An 18371-nucleotide genomic window follows, 5' to 3' on the forward strand; every position below is an offset into this window, starting at 1 on the left:
GAGGCGTGCATTGGGGAGGGGGTTCTTACTATTTAAGCAACTGCTGGCCAATCAATCTGAACGCAATCTAATTGATACACAGACGTGCACCAGTAATGGGTACACAGTCCACTGCCATTTACATCACATCCGGTAATCACGGCGCATGCGCCGCTTCCATAGACACCAGCAGGGGCCACCACGTGATCGGATATGGAACGCAAGCACCGAGCGCCATCATGGAGACGGCGTCCCAGTACAGCGCGCCGAGTGCCGCCCACATGCTGACCCGGCGCCACAGAAGCGGCGCATGCGCACCCCGGACAAGAGGTGCGGATGGCCGAAGAGGCTACAAGGGAACGTACATTACATGGAAATGGGGGAGAAAATCTACCGAGAGGTGAAATGAACAATATCCACTAAATACAAGTGTAAAAGTGACACTAATGTGCATACACAATACATCAATAATTATAAACTGAACTATGCTAATAGTGTGCACAAACGTTAAAAGTCAATAAAAAAAGAGAACAATGTATAGTGATGTGAATGGATAAAGGTTTGAAACAACCATAGAATTTGCAAGATAACATAAATATATAAACATGCATAATACACGTTAATAAATACTAAAAAGCAAAGGTGACCATAACATATGCAAGACCTACAAAGACATATATAAAAGTACATAATGCACTTAATAAATACAATGTGCACAAATAACGAAAACTTATTAATAACAACACACAGCGCAAATTTCAGCAATTTTGCTCCCTCCAGGACCATAAAGTAGACTTTTTCTCCAACACGGCCATAGGCAATTTCAAAGTGCAAGGCAGGAAATATCAGTCGTAAATCAATAGGTCAGCACTAGAGATTTAAAATAAAACAAAGAATAGACATGAATAAAGTTATAAATAGTTAAAAAAAAAATTTAAAAAACCCCAACCCCATAAAAAACGTGAGAGATGTCTCAAAGAAATGATCCAAACCCAAATCCCTCATTTAGGCCACCGGGAGCCACTGTATTAAGGCGGTATATCCAGCGGCTCTCTACCCTTGCCAATGCTCTAAATAGATCACCACCACGTGGACCCAGAGAGACCTGGTCAATAGCTTTAATTCTCAGTTTGTTGGCATTACATTCATGATGAAGGAAAAAATGACGAGGCAGCGTTTTTAGAGAACTCAGGTCTTTAGACGTTTTGGCCTTCTCTATGTCACGCACATGTTCTCTTGTCCTAATTTTTAACTCACGGGTTGTCATCCCGATATAAACCTTATTGCAAGGACATTGCGCGTGATAAATTACGCCTTTAGAGGCACATGTGAGTCGGTGGCGAATTTTAAAAGATCGGCCACCCTGAAGATTAGAGAACTCTTTTACTTTTAACATGATTCTGACAGCCTTTACAAAATGTACAAGGGAAGAAGCCATGTAATACATCACTTGCTCCTTTTACCTTGTCCCTATCAGACGAATAGTGACTTTGAACTAACAAATCCCGAAGATTATCAGATCTCTTGGCTGTAATAGATGGCCTATCAGGTAGGATGGTATTCAGAATAGAATCAGATCGCAAGATTCCCCAATGCTTGTTGATAATTTCAACAAGCTGCTTCCACTGGCTGTTAAATGGGGTAATGAGTCTCACCTGTTTATCATCTTTGTCCTTATCTGAAGTATGATAGAGGAGATCATTACGAGAAGTAGCACACGCTCTCTTATAGCCCCGACGGATTTGTCGATGGCTATAGCCACGTTCTCTGAAGCGGCAGTATAAATCACGAGCCTGATTCGAAAATTTATCCTGACTAGAACAGATCCGCTTAATTTGTAAATGTTGTCCAATTGGGATACCATTGATGGTAGACTGATGGTGTGAAGAGCTTGCATGGAGCAAAGTGTTGGTGGCAGTAGGTTTCCGATATACATTTGTTTCAATCAATCCCAGCTCAGAGACACCAACATCAAGATCCAAAAAATTTACCTGTCGGCCATAGGAGAAAGTGAGTTTGATATTCAAGTTGTTCCTATTGAGCTCAGCCATAAATACATTCAGTTGATCAACTGTCCCCTCCCAAATGAAGAACACGTCATCGATATATCTAATCCAGTGGTGCACCTGCTCAATGTGCACCACTGGATTGGCAAGGAAAATGTCCCTCTCCCAGGTGCCCAAAAATAGATTGGCATAGGACGGGGCACAGGCGGCCCCCATGGCGGTGCCCTGAAGCTGGAGATAAATCTGATCAGAAAACATAAAACAGTTATGCGTAAGAATGAATTGAAGTAACTGTAAAATAAAATCAGCCAATGGTTTATCAGTGTCTCCAGCCTCAAGGAACCAGGAGACCGCCCGCAGCCCGTCCTGATGCCTAATAGATGTATATAAGCTCTCAATGTCGGCCGTCACGAGAACCATATCATCATGGATAGTGAGACCGTCAAAACTGTGCAATGCTGCCGTGGTGTCCTGTATAAACGAAGGGAGAGTATTAACCAGGGGTTTGAGATAAAAGTCAATGATTTTGCATGCTATTTCACAGATTCCTTCATTCCCAGAGACAATTGGTCTTCCTGGAGGATTAGTGGGGTCCTTGTGGACCTTAGGAATGAGGTATAGGGTAGGCATCCTTGGTTTAAGGCGTGCCACCGTATCTAACAATTTTTTTGGAATGACTCCTGTTTCAAATGCATGCATGACTATCATCTCAAGATCATGTTTAAACTCATCAAGGGGATTATAGTATAGCTTTTCGTAGCAAGCTTTGTCACTCAATAATTTTTGGGCCTGCTTTTCATATAGACCATTAGGCCATATGACCACGTTGCCCCCTTTGTCAGCCTGTTTGATAGTCACATCTGTCCATCTTTGAATTTCGTTAATAATTTGGTATTCACTACGGCTATTACAAAAATGTTTAATGGAGCATAATTGTTCGATGTCATTAGAGACCATCTTAACAAAAACATCAACTGCGGGACATGTACTGAGTGGAGGAAATTTCTTGGATTTATTAAGCAGGTGAGTAGGAAAATTACTCACCGGGGCAGAGTCTTGTTCCTCCAATAAAGACTCCAATATTGCCACCACTTGTTGATCCTCAGTCAAATCAGACTGGGACATAGAAGGAGGTCTTTCATGATATCTTTTAAGAATAAGCTTGCGGGCGAAGAGATGAACGTCTTTTACCGCTGTAAAGGGATCAAGAAGTTTGGCAGGAGAAAACGTTAGGCCCCGTTGTAAGAGGTCCTCCTGCTCTGGGGTTAAAATACGATCAGATAGATTAATTACCTTTGGTTGTTCATTTTTTGAGCCCTGTTTTTTGGAGGGACCATGATTACTCCATTTTCCACCATAGCGAGTTTTCACATTATAGGGGCGTGTTCCATCTGTATTTTGTATAGAAACTTGACTCGAGAGGGATGACACAGAGGACATGGACGAACTCCTAGATGATATACCCCTTTTCTCTTTACGATATTGCCACCTAAATATTCTTCCTGACTCATAGTCATTACGATCTCTTTCATATTTTTTGGTTTTACTTTCACACACATCTTTCTCCCATTTTTCCATTTGGTTTTTGTTAAGATGGTCTCTAATGACATCAAACAATTATGCTCCATTAAACATTTTTGTAATAGCCGTAGTGAATACCAAATTATTAACGAAATTCAAAAGTGGACAGATGTGACTATCAAACAGACTGACAAAGGGGGCAACTTGGTCATATGGCCTAATGGTCTATATGAAAAGCAGGCCCAAAAATTATTGAGTGACAAAGCTTGCTACGAAAAGCTATACTATAATCCCCTTGATGAGTTTAAACATGATCTTGAGATGATAGTCATGCATGCATTTGAAACAGGAGTCATTCCAAAAAAATTGTTAGATACGGTGGCACGCCTTAAACCAAGGATGCCTACCCTATACCTCATTCCTAAGGTCCACAAGGACCCCACTAATCCTCCAGGAAGACCAATTGTCTCTGGGAATGAAGGAATCTGTGAAATAGCATGCAAAATCATTGACTTTTATCTCAAACCCCTGGTTAATACTCTCCCTTCGTTTATACAGGACACCACGGCAGCATTGCGCAGTTTTGACGGTCTCACTATCCATGATGATATGGTTCTCGTGACGGCCGACATTGAGAGCTTATATACATCTATTAGGCATCAGGACGGGCTGCGGGCGGTCTCCTGGTTCCTTGAGGCTGGAGACACTGATAAACCATTGGCTGATTTTATTTTACAGTTACTTCAATTCATTCTTACGCATAACTGTTTTATGTTTTCTGATCAGATTTATCTCCAGCTTCAGGGCACCGCCATGGGGGCCGCCTGTGCCCCGTCCTATGCCAATCTATTTTTGGGCGCCTGGGAGAGGGACATTTTCCTTGCCAATCCAGTGGTGCACATTGAGCAGGTGCACCACTGGATTAGATATATTGATGACGTGTTCTTCATTTGGGAGGGGACAGTTGATCAACTGAATGTATTTATGGCTGAGCTCAATAGGAACAACTTGAATATCAAACTCACTTTCTCCTATGGCCGACAGGTTAATTTTTTGGATCTTGATGTTGGTGTCTCTGAGCTGGGATTGATTGAAACAAATGTATATCGGAAACCTACTGCCACCAACACTTTGCTCCATGCAAGCTCTTCACACCGTCAGTCTACCATCAATGGTATCCCAATTGGACAACATTTACGAATTAAGCGGATCTGTTCTAGTCAGGATAAATTTTCGAATCAGGCTCGTGATTTATACTGCCGCTTCAGAGAACGTGGCTATAGCCATCGACAAATCCGTCGGGGCTATAAGAGAGCGTGTGCTACTTCTCGTAATGATCTCCTCTATCGTACTTCAGATAAGGACAAAGATGATAAACAGGTGAGACTCATTACCCCATTTAACAGCCAGTGGAAGCAGCTTGTTGAAATTATCAACAAGCATTGGGGAATCTTGCGATCTGATTCTATTCTGAATACCATCCTACCTGATAGGCCATCTATTACAGCCAAGAGATCTGATAATCTTCGGGATTTGTTAGTTCAAAGTCACTATTCGTCTGATAGGGACAAGGTAAAAGGAGCAAGTGATGTATTACATGGCTTCTTCCCTTGTACATTTTGTAAAGGCTGTCAGAATCATGTTAAAAGTAAAGAGTTCTCTAATCTTCAGGGTGGCCGATCTTTTAAAATTCGCCACCGACTCACATGTGCCTCTAAAGGCGTAATGTATCACGCGCAATGTCCTTGCAATAAGGTTTATATCGGGATGACAACCCGTGAGTTAAAAATTAGGACAAGAGAACATGTGCGTGACATAGAGAAGGCCAAAACGTCTAAAGACCTGAGTTCTCTAAAAACGCTGCCTCGTCATTTTTTCCTTCATCATGAATGTAATGCCAACAAACTGAGAATTAAAGCTATTGACCAGGTCTCTCTGGGTCCACGTGGTGGTGATCTATTTAGAGCATTGGCAAGGGTAGAGAGCCGCTGGATATACCGCCTTAATACAGTGGCTCCTGGTGGCCTAAATGAGGGATTTGGGTTTGGATCATTTCTTTGAGACATCTCTCACGTTTTTTATGGGGTTGGGGTTTTTTTAAAAATTTTTTTATGTATTTATAACTTTATTCATGTATATTCTTTGTTTTATTTTAAATCTCTAGTGCTGACCTATTGATTTACGACTGATATTTCCTGCCTTGCACTTTGAAATTGCCTATGGCCGTGTTGGAGAAAAAGTCTACTTTATGGTCCTGGAGGGAGCAAAATTGCTGAAATTTGCGCTGTGGGTTGTTATTAATACGTTTTCGTTATTTGTGCACATTGTATTTATTAAGTGCATTATGTACTTTTATATATGTCTTTGTAGGTCTTGCATATGTTATGGTCACCTTTGCTTTTTAGTATTTATTAACGTGTATTATGCATGTTTATATATTTATGTTATCTTGCAAATTCTATGGTTGTTTCAAACCTTTATCCATTCACATCACTATACATTGTTCTCTTTTTTATTGACTTTTAACGTTTGTGCACACTATTAGCATAGTTCAGTTTATAATTATTGATGTATTGTGTATGCACATTAGTGTCACTTTTACACTTGTATTTAGTGGATATTGTTCATTTCACCTCTCGGTAGATTTTCTCCCCCATTTCCATGTAATGTACGTTCCCTTGTAGCCTCTTCGGCCATCCGCACCTCTTGTCCGGGGTGCGCATGCGCCGCTTCTGTGGCGCCGGGTCAGCATGTGGGTGGCACTCGGCGCGCTGTACTGGGACGCCGTCTCCATGACGGCGCTCGGTGCTTGCGTTCCATATCCGATCACGTGGTGGCCCCTGCTGGTGTCTATGGAAGCGGCGCATGCACCGTGATTACCGGATGTGATGTAAATGGCAGTGGACTGTGTACCCATTACTGGTGCACGTCTGTGTATCAATTATATTGCGTTCAGATTGATTGGCCAGCAGTTGCTTAAATAGTAAGAACCCCCTCCCCAATGCACGCCTCCTGAAGAAGTCTCGACGAAACGTGCGTTGGGGCGGCAGGGACCGGCGTGCTGTGCACATCCAGGTTTCTTTGTAAGTACATCATGTCCATATTTATTTATGCATTCTAAGCTTTTTGGTCCTACTTGGCCTCGTTTGCACTTTGCACTTTACTCACTTTTATTGGGTTTAGTGAAGCGCTAATTCCTTAGCAGTTGCACAGACTCTGTCTAGCCTGCTTATATGCACTTCACTTGGCATTGATCTGTTACTTATATATATGGTACTTCCAGTTTCCTGGTGTGCTGGGCTTGCTGTGTCCCATGTATTGGTTTCCTGTGGCTCTCCTTTTAACTATTTGTGTCATTGTTTGGTTATTTTTCTTCAATAAAATCTATGGATTATACTCATTTGTGGTTCTTTAGACCTATTTAGTGTTTATATATACTAGTTCGAGTTTTGTGTCCTACCTTCACGCTCTGGACATTTATATAGTGTATAAATGATGCTTTGCATGTGCTTCTTGAATTTAATACAGGGTAGCCCTTGGGGGCCAATGTACCAATAGTTGCGAAGATTTCTTTTCCATCTTTGATGGGCTATACAATGCTTACTCTGTGATTGTAATTTTTTCTCCAGCTGTCTTGGTTGTCATTATTTGGTTCTTCACATCCTAAGGACCTCTGTGGCTCTTTTTTTCTCCGGGCTTTATCTTATAATGATTTGCGGTTGTTCCCGCCATATATGTTGGGATTTTGTCATTATGTAGTTCTGATACCCATATGTGTTTCATGTTCATAATAGGTTTCTCTATGCCAATGTTTTGGCTACAATGGGTACCCTTGATTATCTCTATCTATCTCCTACATAGTTGGTAGGGACTGCCCGTCTTCTGGCTATTTGTTAGTGCTTGGGTATATCTGGACCTAATTACTATGCATAACATGCCCCTTATCCCGAACTACGTGGACTTTTTTCACGGTGGACTTTTCTATTATGCGGCAGTTGTCGTGGCGCATCAATTTACTTGCTAAAATACATGCATTTGCGTGTGTTTATACGTATTTGTATATCTTTCTAGATGTATAGCTCTATGTACCATAGACCTTATGGTTGTTATGGGGGGCTTTTTCTGTGTATTATTGTTTTTTTCAAGCATAAATATAATAAAGAATATGCTAATAAATCTTGACTCCAGAAAACTAATTTAATTGCATTATTCAGTATAAAAAGGAAGGGAAAGGGAAGTATTATATGTTTACTCATTTATACATATATTATTAATATATTACCCTATTAGCTATAGTCTTGGTTTCTACTTCCCCATTATACGTTTTGTAATTGCCCCGATGTATTTTGTCTCTTTTTTGCTTGGTTACCAGTCAAATACTGATTTGCTTTATCTCATGTGCCTGATCTTTGGTCCTTCCACTCTGCGCTTGCGCTCGACATGTTTCTCACTGTGTTCCGATGTGCCGCACTGAACACCTTTGGCGCGTGCGCATTGGACACTATGGGCAGAGACGTCTGCCTGCAGTTCATGCCTGATGAAGTCATTTCTGGTTCCGGCCTCCCGTGCACCTGCATTCACTGACCGACTATTATCGAGAGGTATTTAAATGCTGTATTGATGACTTACCTTACACTTCCCCTGACGAAGCCGTCAGTGCAACGGCGACACGTGTTGGGCTTCCCCCACACTGAATCCTGATCTTTTCTCCTCCCCGGTTTAGTTTTTGGATTTTCAATTCCTTATTGGGCTGGACTTGTGAGCTATTATTAATTCCACGCATTATTAGCGGTTTTCAGCCTACTGCGGCATTGTGCATTCAGGGCTTACATGTGCTGGTGTCTATGCATTGGTGGTCCATCAGTCAATTTTTGGCTGGCAGGTGTTGATTCCATGCACAGCTTCAACTGCGGGCACATGTTTTAACATTTTTTTGTTATTTTGTACCCTGTATATTGCATGCAACAATCATTGGTGTGTCTGCATTGCTCCATGTTCGCTCTGGGTATTTATATTTATTGATGACCCTTCAGCCGGGGTTGGTAATATTGTGTGTACAAAGTATATAAAAAAGAGTTTTTGGCAAAGCCAGCTTATCGCTTTGAAGAAACCGGAATACATCCAACCTGTGGTTACAGTTCGCATGGAAAACGGACTGGGGCAAATCCACACATGTAAAGAAAAAACATTTTGTTTCTCCAGCGTTCAGTCCAATGGTAGAGTAAAATATACCTTTTATTTATCCATAAAAAAGTTCCAGATTTCTTCTGTTACAATATTGCATACTTTCAATCCCTTATGGACGACATGTTTCAACACCACATGTGTCTTCCTCCAGGTCATCGTGGGTGGAATTGTTCATTGTTTTTAGTTGTTTTTAATTGGTATTGTCAATAAAATTTACCTTTTATATATATGTACAGAGCGGTGGTGTGTATGTCTCTTCAGTGGTTTTCTTTCTTCTTTTCTCACAAAATATGTGTATGCTTGATTTTTTTTCTCTTCATTTTATTTTGAATGGGGCGAAAGGGGGGTGATTTGAACGTTTATATATTTTTAAAAACTTTTTTTTTAAATTTTGGCATATTTCAATAGTCTCCATTGGAGACAAGAAGCTGCCATAACCCGATCAGCTCAGCTACATACAAGCGATGATCAGATCGCCTGTATGTAGCTAAATTACTCACTTGGTATGAGCGCCGACCACCGGGCGGCACTCACAGCAAGCCGGCAGTGACAACCGTAGAGGTCTCCAAGAGACCTCTGGTTGTCATGCCAACCCGCCGGTGACCCGCGATCATGTGACAGAGGTCACCGGTGGGAGGATTTCCGGCGTGATTGCCTGAAACACTTGTTAAAGGCCGCTGTCAGAGATTGACTGCGGCATCTAATGGGTTAAAAGCCGCGCTTGGTTCGTGATTCCACCGGCGGCTGTGCTGGGCACATGTCAGCTGTTCAAAACAGCTGACATGTTCTGGGAAAGATGTGGGCTCTCTGCCGGATCCCACATCAAAGGGAGGTAGTAAGACATTGGCGTACTATTACGCCCGATGTCGGAAAGGGGTAAAAGTATGTGCTGGAGGCAGATTCTCATGGAGATCTGTGTCTGGCCCATAGATCTTAACAGCCCATTTGGATAATAAAAAAAAAACCATGAATTTCCCTAGAGCAAGACATCAGATCGCAGATATCAAGGTATCATATTATACAATGCTCTATGACTTACATGCCCGTATAGATTGCTTAGGAGAGTTGATCCTACTAACACACACCCTTTAACTCAACTTCTGCCCACCTACCCTGATTGCATAGACCTAGAGAAACAAATTAGTTATTCTGCACTGCCTTGGAGAAAAAAATGAAGGATGTAAATCCAATTTCAGGTGGCTTTATTCGTCAACGCGTTTTGAAGTATATAACTTCTTCATCAGGACAAACCATGATAAAGATACAGTCAGCATAGGCAGACAGACATAGACAAAGCACTCAAATAAGGTGCGTGAAACACAAGAGGTCAAAAGGATCATATGACCCAGATGTGACATTTCACCTGAGGTCACGAATTGCATGTCACATGTTGCAGCTTGAAAACAATATTTAAAAATCATAATGACAAAACGTGAATAGTAATATTATTGTACGAAATAAAGAGATGTGGAGCTAAAAAAAGTAAAATATGTTGTGGGAATTCTCCAAAATAAACCACGACAATTTGAACTTTGCTTTGCGTGTTCTTTAGTGGTGAGAGGTAGTGTGCTTATCACAGGAAGTAGCCAGTAGACCACTACTAGAGCAGGTACAAAAAAATGAGCGTAACTGCTATTATTAATTCAGATGTAAGTAAAAAAGGATTAATGTCTGTATATATATATATAAGATGACACGCTCATCCTAAGAGAATATATGGTCTATATAATAGTGAGAAGAGATATTTCCTAATACTTTATTCGAATTTATACTTTTTTTTGCTGCATCTTGAACTATGTGATTTAGAAATATCTATGCTCAGTATTTTCACACTAAATGTGCCATTCTCCTCAAATCTAAAAGATCTATTCAATAATATAGTGTATACAGTTTGTATTGTGGAAGCTGATAGATTTGCTTTAATATCAGACAACCCCTATTTTCAAAGTAGTTACCTACCTGGCAGAGTGAATTGCAATATCTGGCAAATTTGCACTGGGAGCATCGCTGAAGTTTTTCACTTCTAAAAACAAATGGAAATAAAATTATTACATCAGAAATATTATACTCTTTGCATAGTGCTAACAGTTAAATTGTACAATTATAGAGAACTAGATGGTAGCCCGATTCTAACGCATCGGGTATTCTAGAATATGTATGTAGTTTATTTATGAAGATTTTAGAATAATACATTCAATACACAAGATTCGACCAATTAGCGAAGCATGGTTCAAATCCTGCGCCAATTCGCGGCCGGACTGCGCCTGTCGCTGATTGTTCGTGGCCGGCAATGTAGTATATAACAGCCCACGTAGTAAATAGCACAGCCACGTAGTGTATTGCACAGCCACATAGTATATTGCACAGCCACGTAGTATATAGCACAGCCACGTAGTATATAGCACAGCCCACGGAGTATATAGCACAGCCCACGGAGTATATAGCACAGCCACGTAGTATATAACACAGCCAACGGAGTATATAGCACAGCCACGTAGAATATAGCACAGCCCACGGAGTGTATAGCAGCCCACATAGCATATAACACAGCCACATAGTTTATAACAGCCCACGTAGCATATAACACTGCTCACGTAGTATATAACAGCCCACGCACGCAGTATATAACACAGCCCACGTAGTGTATAACACAAGCCATGTAGTGTATAACACAGGCCACGTAGTGTATAACACAGGCCACGTAGTATATTGCACAGCCCACGTAGTATATTGCACAGCCCACGCAGTATATTGCACAGCCCACGCAGTATATTGCACAGCCCACGTAGTATATTGCACAGTCCACGTAGTACATTGCACAGCCCACGTATTATATTGCACAGCCCACGTATTATATTGCACAGCCCATGTAGTACATTGCACAGCCCACGTATTATATTGCACAGCCCACGTATTATATTGCACAGCCCACGTAATATATTGCACAGCCCACATATTATATTGCACAGCCCACGTATTATATAGCACAGCCCATGTAGTATATTGCACAGCCCACGCAGTATATAGCAATGTGGGCATCATATCCCTGTTAAAAAAAAAGAATTACAATAAAAATTAGTTATATACTCGCCTTCCGTTGGCCCTGGATCCAAGCTAAGCGTTTACCGATGCTCCTCACACGCTCCAGTCCCAAGAGTGCATTGCGGTCTCGCGAGATGATGACGTAGCAGTCTCTCGAGACCGCTACGTCATCATCTCGCGAGACCGCAATGCATGGAGCGGTCACCGGAGCATCGCGAGGAGCGGAAAAGGCCGGTTCCTGATCCGAGGGGCCGACGGACGGTGAGTATATAACGATTTTTTATTTTTTAAATTTTTTTTAACATTAGATCTTTTAACTATTGATGCCGCATACGCAGCATCAAGTCAAAAGTTGGTCACACAGGGTTAATAGCAGCGGTAACGGAGTGGGTTACCCGCGGCATAACGCGGTCCGTTACCGCTGCCATTAACCCTTGTGAGCGCTGACTGGAGGGGATTATGGAGCGGGCACTGACTGCGGGGAGGAAGGAGCGGCCATTTGCCGCCGGACTGTGCCCTTCGCTGATTGGTCATGGCCGTTTTGCCGCGACCAATCAGCGACTTGGATTTCAATGACAGACAGAGGCCGAGACCAATGAATATCCATGACAGACAGAAGGACAGAAGGAAGTGACCCTTAGACAATTATATAGCAGATTCTAGGCTTGCAATCTCATTATTCCCAGTTAAGGCTGAACAGTAGATACCACCAAACATCATTCTGCTGTGAGGGTGAATTACAAATGGGTAGCACCTACAGATGCACGGAGACCATTATATATTAAAGGTGTAGGCCATATTCTTTCCATTTCTCAATTTGTGTTTTTCACACTCTGGTAACATAGAAGTTTACCGTATATTTATCTACAATAGATATACTTTGCCAAAAGTATGGGCGGAAAAAACCATAAGACACTTCTGGAACTTGTCTAAGGTGACACAGACCTCATGCTCCACATCTGTGCAGCCTTCAAGATGTACAGAGCCATTAATATCGGCATCTGTCCAATAAACTTCTATGGATAATGTACAGAATATTTCTGGGTATTTCATTTTCCACATGCCCAATCATTGTATGACTAGACGATGGACACACGAGTGGACAGATATTTGTGTTCATTGTTTGCAGATAAAAAGGTTTCCCTTCCTACTAGTGCATTTTTCTTTTGTTCGTGTAATTTTATGTGACATAAGGCACTATAAGACGGAAGAGATCATTTCTTATAACAGAATAAAATCTTCCAGATGTGCAGACTTATCTCCAGCATCAGCTTTTCATGTTGTCACAGAAATTATCTTCTGCAGCTAGATAAGACATTTTTAATGAGGAAGCAATTAACCGACCAGAGAGACAGTATCAAAAATTCCGTGGAAATACAGTTTCTCTTCTAATCTGCTCTATAATTTATCTTGAAGGAAGTCATAGAACAAACTGGTGATACTACTGTTCTGTGTATGGAACCCATTACATAGAAAATGCATTATGCTTTTTAAGGAACATAAGTGTTGCACTACTCACAGCAGTCATCCCATTAGCATTTGCAGTATTAGGTCTATTATTTTCTACTACTTTTGTGTTGCATCACATTTATTTATGGTTAATGGTCAGCCTCATAGCCTATAATTCTACAGTTTGGAGCGCAGAGTACCTGGATTTTTAAAAGATGTATTCCTCTTCAGATGTTGGTGTGACTCCCCTTCCTGCGCTATGTGATCACTGTCATGTACGGTACTATACACCCTCTCTACCACCCTTTTTTTATCGACATTGAGACGGCTTGCTACATGATCTCATCACACAATTTCTGCTCAAAGCTTCCCAAGCAGGGCTGCCAACCATCCACAAATTCCAGGACAGTCCTTCAAAATACAGAGGTGTTTGTGATTTTTTTGAAGCTGAAGAAACTTATACAGATTATTTTGACTATAATTATCATCATTTTACATTTACAATAAATGCAGCTGATGTCCTCATATCAGAATTATGAGTTGTAGACATGGATCACTTGTAATCATGATAATTTATTATGATTTTAAAATGTGTTCTTAAAAAATTTTTGGGCCATGATTTTTTCAGAATTTGTCCAGAAAAACTAAAAAGTCAAGTTGGCAATTCTGTTCCCAAGATGGTTCATCTCAGTAACTGCTGCCTGCTGTGTGACGTCTTAGGGTATGTTTTCACGCTCAGGAAACGCTGCGTGTTTGACGCTGCACTGAGCCACAGGTTCAAACACGCAGCGTCCAGATGTTACAGCATAGTGGAGGGCATTTCATGAAATCCCGTCTCCACTATGCATTAAAAGACATAGGCGGCAGACCCGCGGAAATGGACATGCGGCGCGTCTTTTCAGAACGCAGCCTGTCCTTGCAATGAGCAAAACACGCAAGAACAACGCAGGTGATCTGCCAGTGACCTCAGGTGAAGATTTGGTCAGGATTTTACCTGCATAAAATTCTGACCAAATCCTGATGCAATCCTGAACATGGACACATACCCTGACAGGCTAAAGCAGTTGCATAATCTATCTCTGGAGAGGGCAGACTATGAACAGAACCTAAGGCCTTTTTGATGGTAAGTATTAGGCCGGGGTCACACCTGCGAGTGCAATGCGAGAATCTCGCTCAAGTCTCTCGCATCAACACCCGGCACTGACGCCGGCACTCGGGACCGCAGCGTTCAGCTGCATAGAAATAAATGGAGCAGCACACTGCAGTCCTGAGTGACGGCAGCAGGGTATTGATGGGACAGACTCTTGCGAGTTTCTCGCATTGCACTCGCAAGTGTGACCAAGGCATTAGGCTGCCGTCACACTATCAGTATTTGGTCAGTATTTTACATCAGTATGTGTAAGCCAAAACCAGGAGTGGAACAAACAGAGGGGAAAGCTATAATAGAAACATATGCACCACTTCTGGATTTATCACCCACTCCTGGTTTTAGGCTTACAAACACTGATGTAAAATACTGACCAAATACTGCTAGTGTGATGGCAGCCTTATGGTGAATATTTTCAACACTATTTGTTAGTCAATAACAGTAGTGGGTTCAAAACAGTGGTACATTATAGATTTTCTATACAGAAATTCTAAGGCAATATACCATCGAAAATGCAGTCACATGAAAGTGGCCTGAGGGTGTAACTTACATATGGCAGATATATAACACAATATTCTGAGAGTGTCCTTTTCATCTGAATTGAGGTTACAGAAATCCATGCCTAAAGGCATCATCCCTGCATGGTTCCTCTCCCTCCTTTTGGACAAGACGCCGACATGCTCCATCCTACAGCTGTGTCCTCGGATTCCCGTGACCCAGGGCCTGCGCACCATCTCCTGGCAGCATTCTTAGGGTGCACACTCCCCGCTTCTTAAAGGGGTAGCGTGCGTACTCCTGATGTGTTATCAACGAATAGCTGGGAGGCGATAACTATTTAAGGCACGTTCCTTTTAGGGAGGTGCAGGAGCAACATCAGTGTTAAATTTGGCTATGTGCACATGATGCGGAGTTTCCGCAGCAGTTTTGGCCGCACGGAATTGCATCAAATCCGCAGTGTAGTGCACCACCAATGTTAGTCAATGGGAAATTGAGAACTGCTGTGCACATGCTGTGGAAAAATATGCGCGGATTTGCAGCATTTTATTTTCCGCAGCATGTCAATTCATTTTGCGGATCTGCAGCGTTTCTGCACCCATTGACTTCCACTGAAGTTTTGCTGTGGAGTTGCGTGCAAGAAATGCTGCAGAACGGGAGGAGGAATAGTGTGTGGGCGGAGACTGTTTGTCTGAGCGGAGACTATGTGTGTGCGGTGTATATGTGCAGGTGTCTGTGTGTGTGCGGGAGTCTGCGGGGCTGTGTTTGTGTGTGCTTGTCTGTATGTAGGCAGGGATTGTCCGATGGGACTACTAGTCCCATCCGGCTATGCCTGCTACAGTGACAACTAGCCGATCATGGGACAGTAGTAGTCCCATCATCTGGCTACTGTGTTCAAGTGTAGAAAAAACAAACACACACATACAGTACATACTTACCAAACAGCTAATCTCCAATGCCCTAGGTCACCTGTAAAAAACTAAAATAATAAACCATCAGTATACTCCCTGTTCCGATGTAATCCATTTAATAACGAGTATCCCATGATGATCTCCCGTGGAGAGCTGTTACATCGGCAAATGTGACTGCTCTCCAGGGGCTCCGGTGATACAATAATGGCAGGCATCCTTCCGCAGAATATCACTCAGAGGTCGCTGTCACTTGCGGCACCGCTGTGTAGGAAAATTCTCACGCAGCAGTGCCGTAAAGAGACAGCATGAACTCCAGTGAACCCTCAGTGATAACACTGCAGGAGCCATTATCTCCTGTCACTGAAGGCCCTGTAGAGCGGTCACATCTCCTGAGGGGAGATCATCGTGGGACACTCGTTATTAAATGGACTATGTCGGAACAGCGAGTATACTGTTGGTTTATTATTTTTTTTACAGGAGATCGAGGGGGTTGCATGGATTGGGAGTACAATAAAGATGGGAAACTGTGTGGTGTTTTATTTCAATAAATACTTTATTCTGGCTGTGTCTTTATTTAACCCTTTACCAACTATAGGATTAGTAATGGATTCTTTGTCTTATTGACAACTCTCCATTACTAAGCCGGCTTGATGTCACCTTACAATACAAAGGTGACATCAACCCCACAACTATTACTCCATATGACACCGCTACAGGGCAGTGAGAAGAGAGAGGCTAAATGCCGGAATTGGCGCATCTTAGAGATGCGCCATTTCTGGGGCGGCTGTGAGCTGGTGTTTGTAGCCAGGGGGCAATATCCATGGCCTCTTCCTAGGCTATTAATATGAGCCCGCAGCTGTATGCATAGCCTTTTCTGGCTATTAATTATAGGGGGACTCCACGTCCTTTTTTGGGGGGTCCGCCTATTTTAATAGCCAGTAAAGGTTAAATATACAGCCGCGGGCTGATATTCATAGCCTGGGAAGATCCCATGGGTATTAACCCCTTCCTAGGCTATAAACATCAGCCCCCTAGTCAGTCGCTGGCTTTCCCTCTCTGGCACAGAAAATTGCGTGGGAACCCATGCCATTTTTTTTTCAATTTTTTAAAAATTAAACAGACATTGCGTTTAAGGCCGGGGTTACACTTACGAGAAACTCGCACTAGTCTTGCACCTCAATACCTGGCACTGCCGCAGGCATTCGGGATCGGAGTGTCTGAGTGCCTGTGGCAGTGCCGGGTCTTGAGATGCAAGACTCGTGCGAGTTTCTCGCAAGTGTAACCCCGGCCTAATGCAGATTTTGTGTGTGTGTGTGTGTCTTTATTTAACTCTTTACGTACCATTTTATTATGTTTACCGTATATACTTGAGTATAAGCCGACCCGAGTATAAGCCGACCCCCCTAATTTTGCCACAAAAAACAGGGAAAACTTATTGACTCGAGTATAAGCCTAGGGTGGAAAATGCAGCAGCTACCGGTGAATTTAAAAAATAAAAATAGATGCTCCATACCGTTCATTATGGCCCCCCATAGATGCTCCATATAAAGCTGTGCCACATATAATGCTCTGCACCGTTCATTATGGCCCCATAGATGCTCCACATAAAGCTGTGCCATATATAATGCTCTGCACCGTTCATTATGGTCCCATAGATGCTCCACATAAAGCTGTGCCACATATAATGCTCTGCACCGTTCATTATGGCCCCATAGATGCTCCACATAAAGCTGTGCCACATATAATGCTCTGCACCGTTCATTATGGCCCCATAGATGCTCCACATAAAGCTGTGCGATATATAATGCTCTGCACCGTTCATTATGGCCCCCATAGATGCTCCTTATAAAGCTGTGCCATATATAATGCTCTGCACCGTTCATTATGGTCCCATAGATGCTCCACATAAAGCTGTGCCATATATAATGCTCTGCACCTGTCATGAATCCCCAATGGCTAGGGATAGCACAGGACAAGCAAAGTATAACAAATATCGGACGAGCTCTAGGGTGATGGAACCTGGGCTGACCGCTGCCCTACGCCTGACAAACGCAACTAGAGATAGCCAGGGAGCGTGCCTACGTTGGTTCTAGACGCCACGCACCAGCCTAAGAGCTAACTAGTACTGCAGAGAAAACAAAGACCTCACTTGCCTCCAGAGGAATTAACCCCAAAAGGTATAGTTGCCCCCCACATGTATTGACGGTGAAATGAGAGGAAGGCACACACATAGAGATGATGTATATAGCTTTAGCAAATAGAGGCCCGCTGAAAACTAGAAAGCAGAATGATACAAAAGGGGACTGAGCGGTCAGCAAAAAACCCTAATCAAAAAACCATCCTGAGATTACAAGAACCCATGTGCCAACTCATGGCACATGGGGAGAACCTCAGTCCACTAGAGCAACCAGCTAGCATAGAGACATTCTAAGCAAGCTGGACCAAAAACCAAACAACTGAAAATCAGCACTTAGCTTATCCTGAAAGATCTGGGAGCAGGTAGGCAGGCAGGAACCAAACAGAGCACATCTGAACACATTGATAGCCGGCAAGGGAAAAGACAGAAAGGCCAGGTAAAATAGGAAACACCCAGCCTCTGATGGACAGGTGGAAACCAAAGGCCGCAACCCACCA

The 18371-nt window shown here is 42.6% G+C and overlaps 1 protein-coding gene across 2 annotated transcripts in view; it reads right to left on the reverse strand.

The window, feature by feature from the left end:
- SMYD3 (SET and MYND domain containing 3) overlaps positions 1–18371 on the reverse strand; it is a 1191717-nt gene that overhangs the window by 1011312 nt on the left and 162034 nt on the right. For both annotated transcript variants that reach the window (XM_077283161.1, XM_077283160.1), the window contains exon 2: positions 10653–10716. In XM_077283161.1, the coding sequence (XP_077139276.1) occupies positions 10653–10716 (64 nt within the window). The remainder of the gene's footprint in view (positions 1–10652; positions 10717–18371) is intronic.

The sequence above is a fragment of the Ranitomeya variabilis genome, chromosome 2 (genome assembly GCF_051348905.1).
Source record: "Ranitomeya variabilis isolate aRanVar5 chromosome 2, aRanVar5.hap1, whole genome shotgun sequence".
NCBI lineage: Eukaryota > Metazoa > Chordata > Amphibia > Anura > Dendrobatidae > Ranitomeya > Ranitomeya variabilis.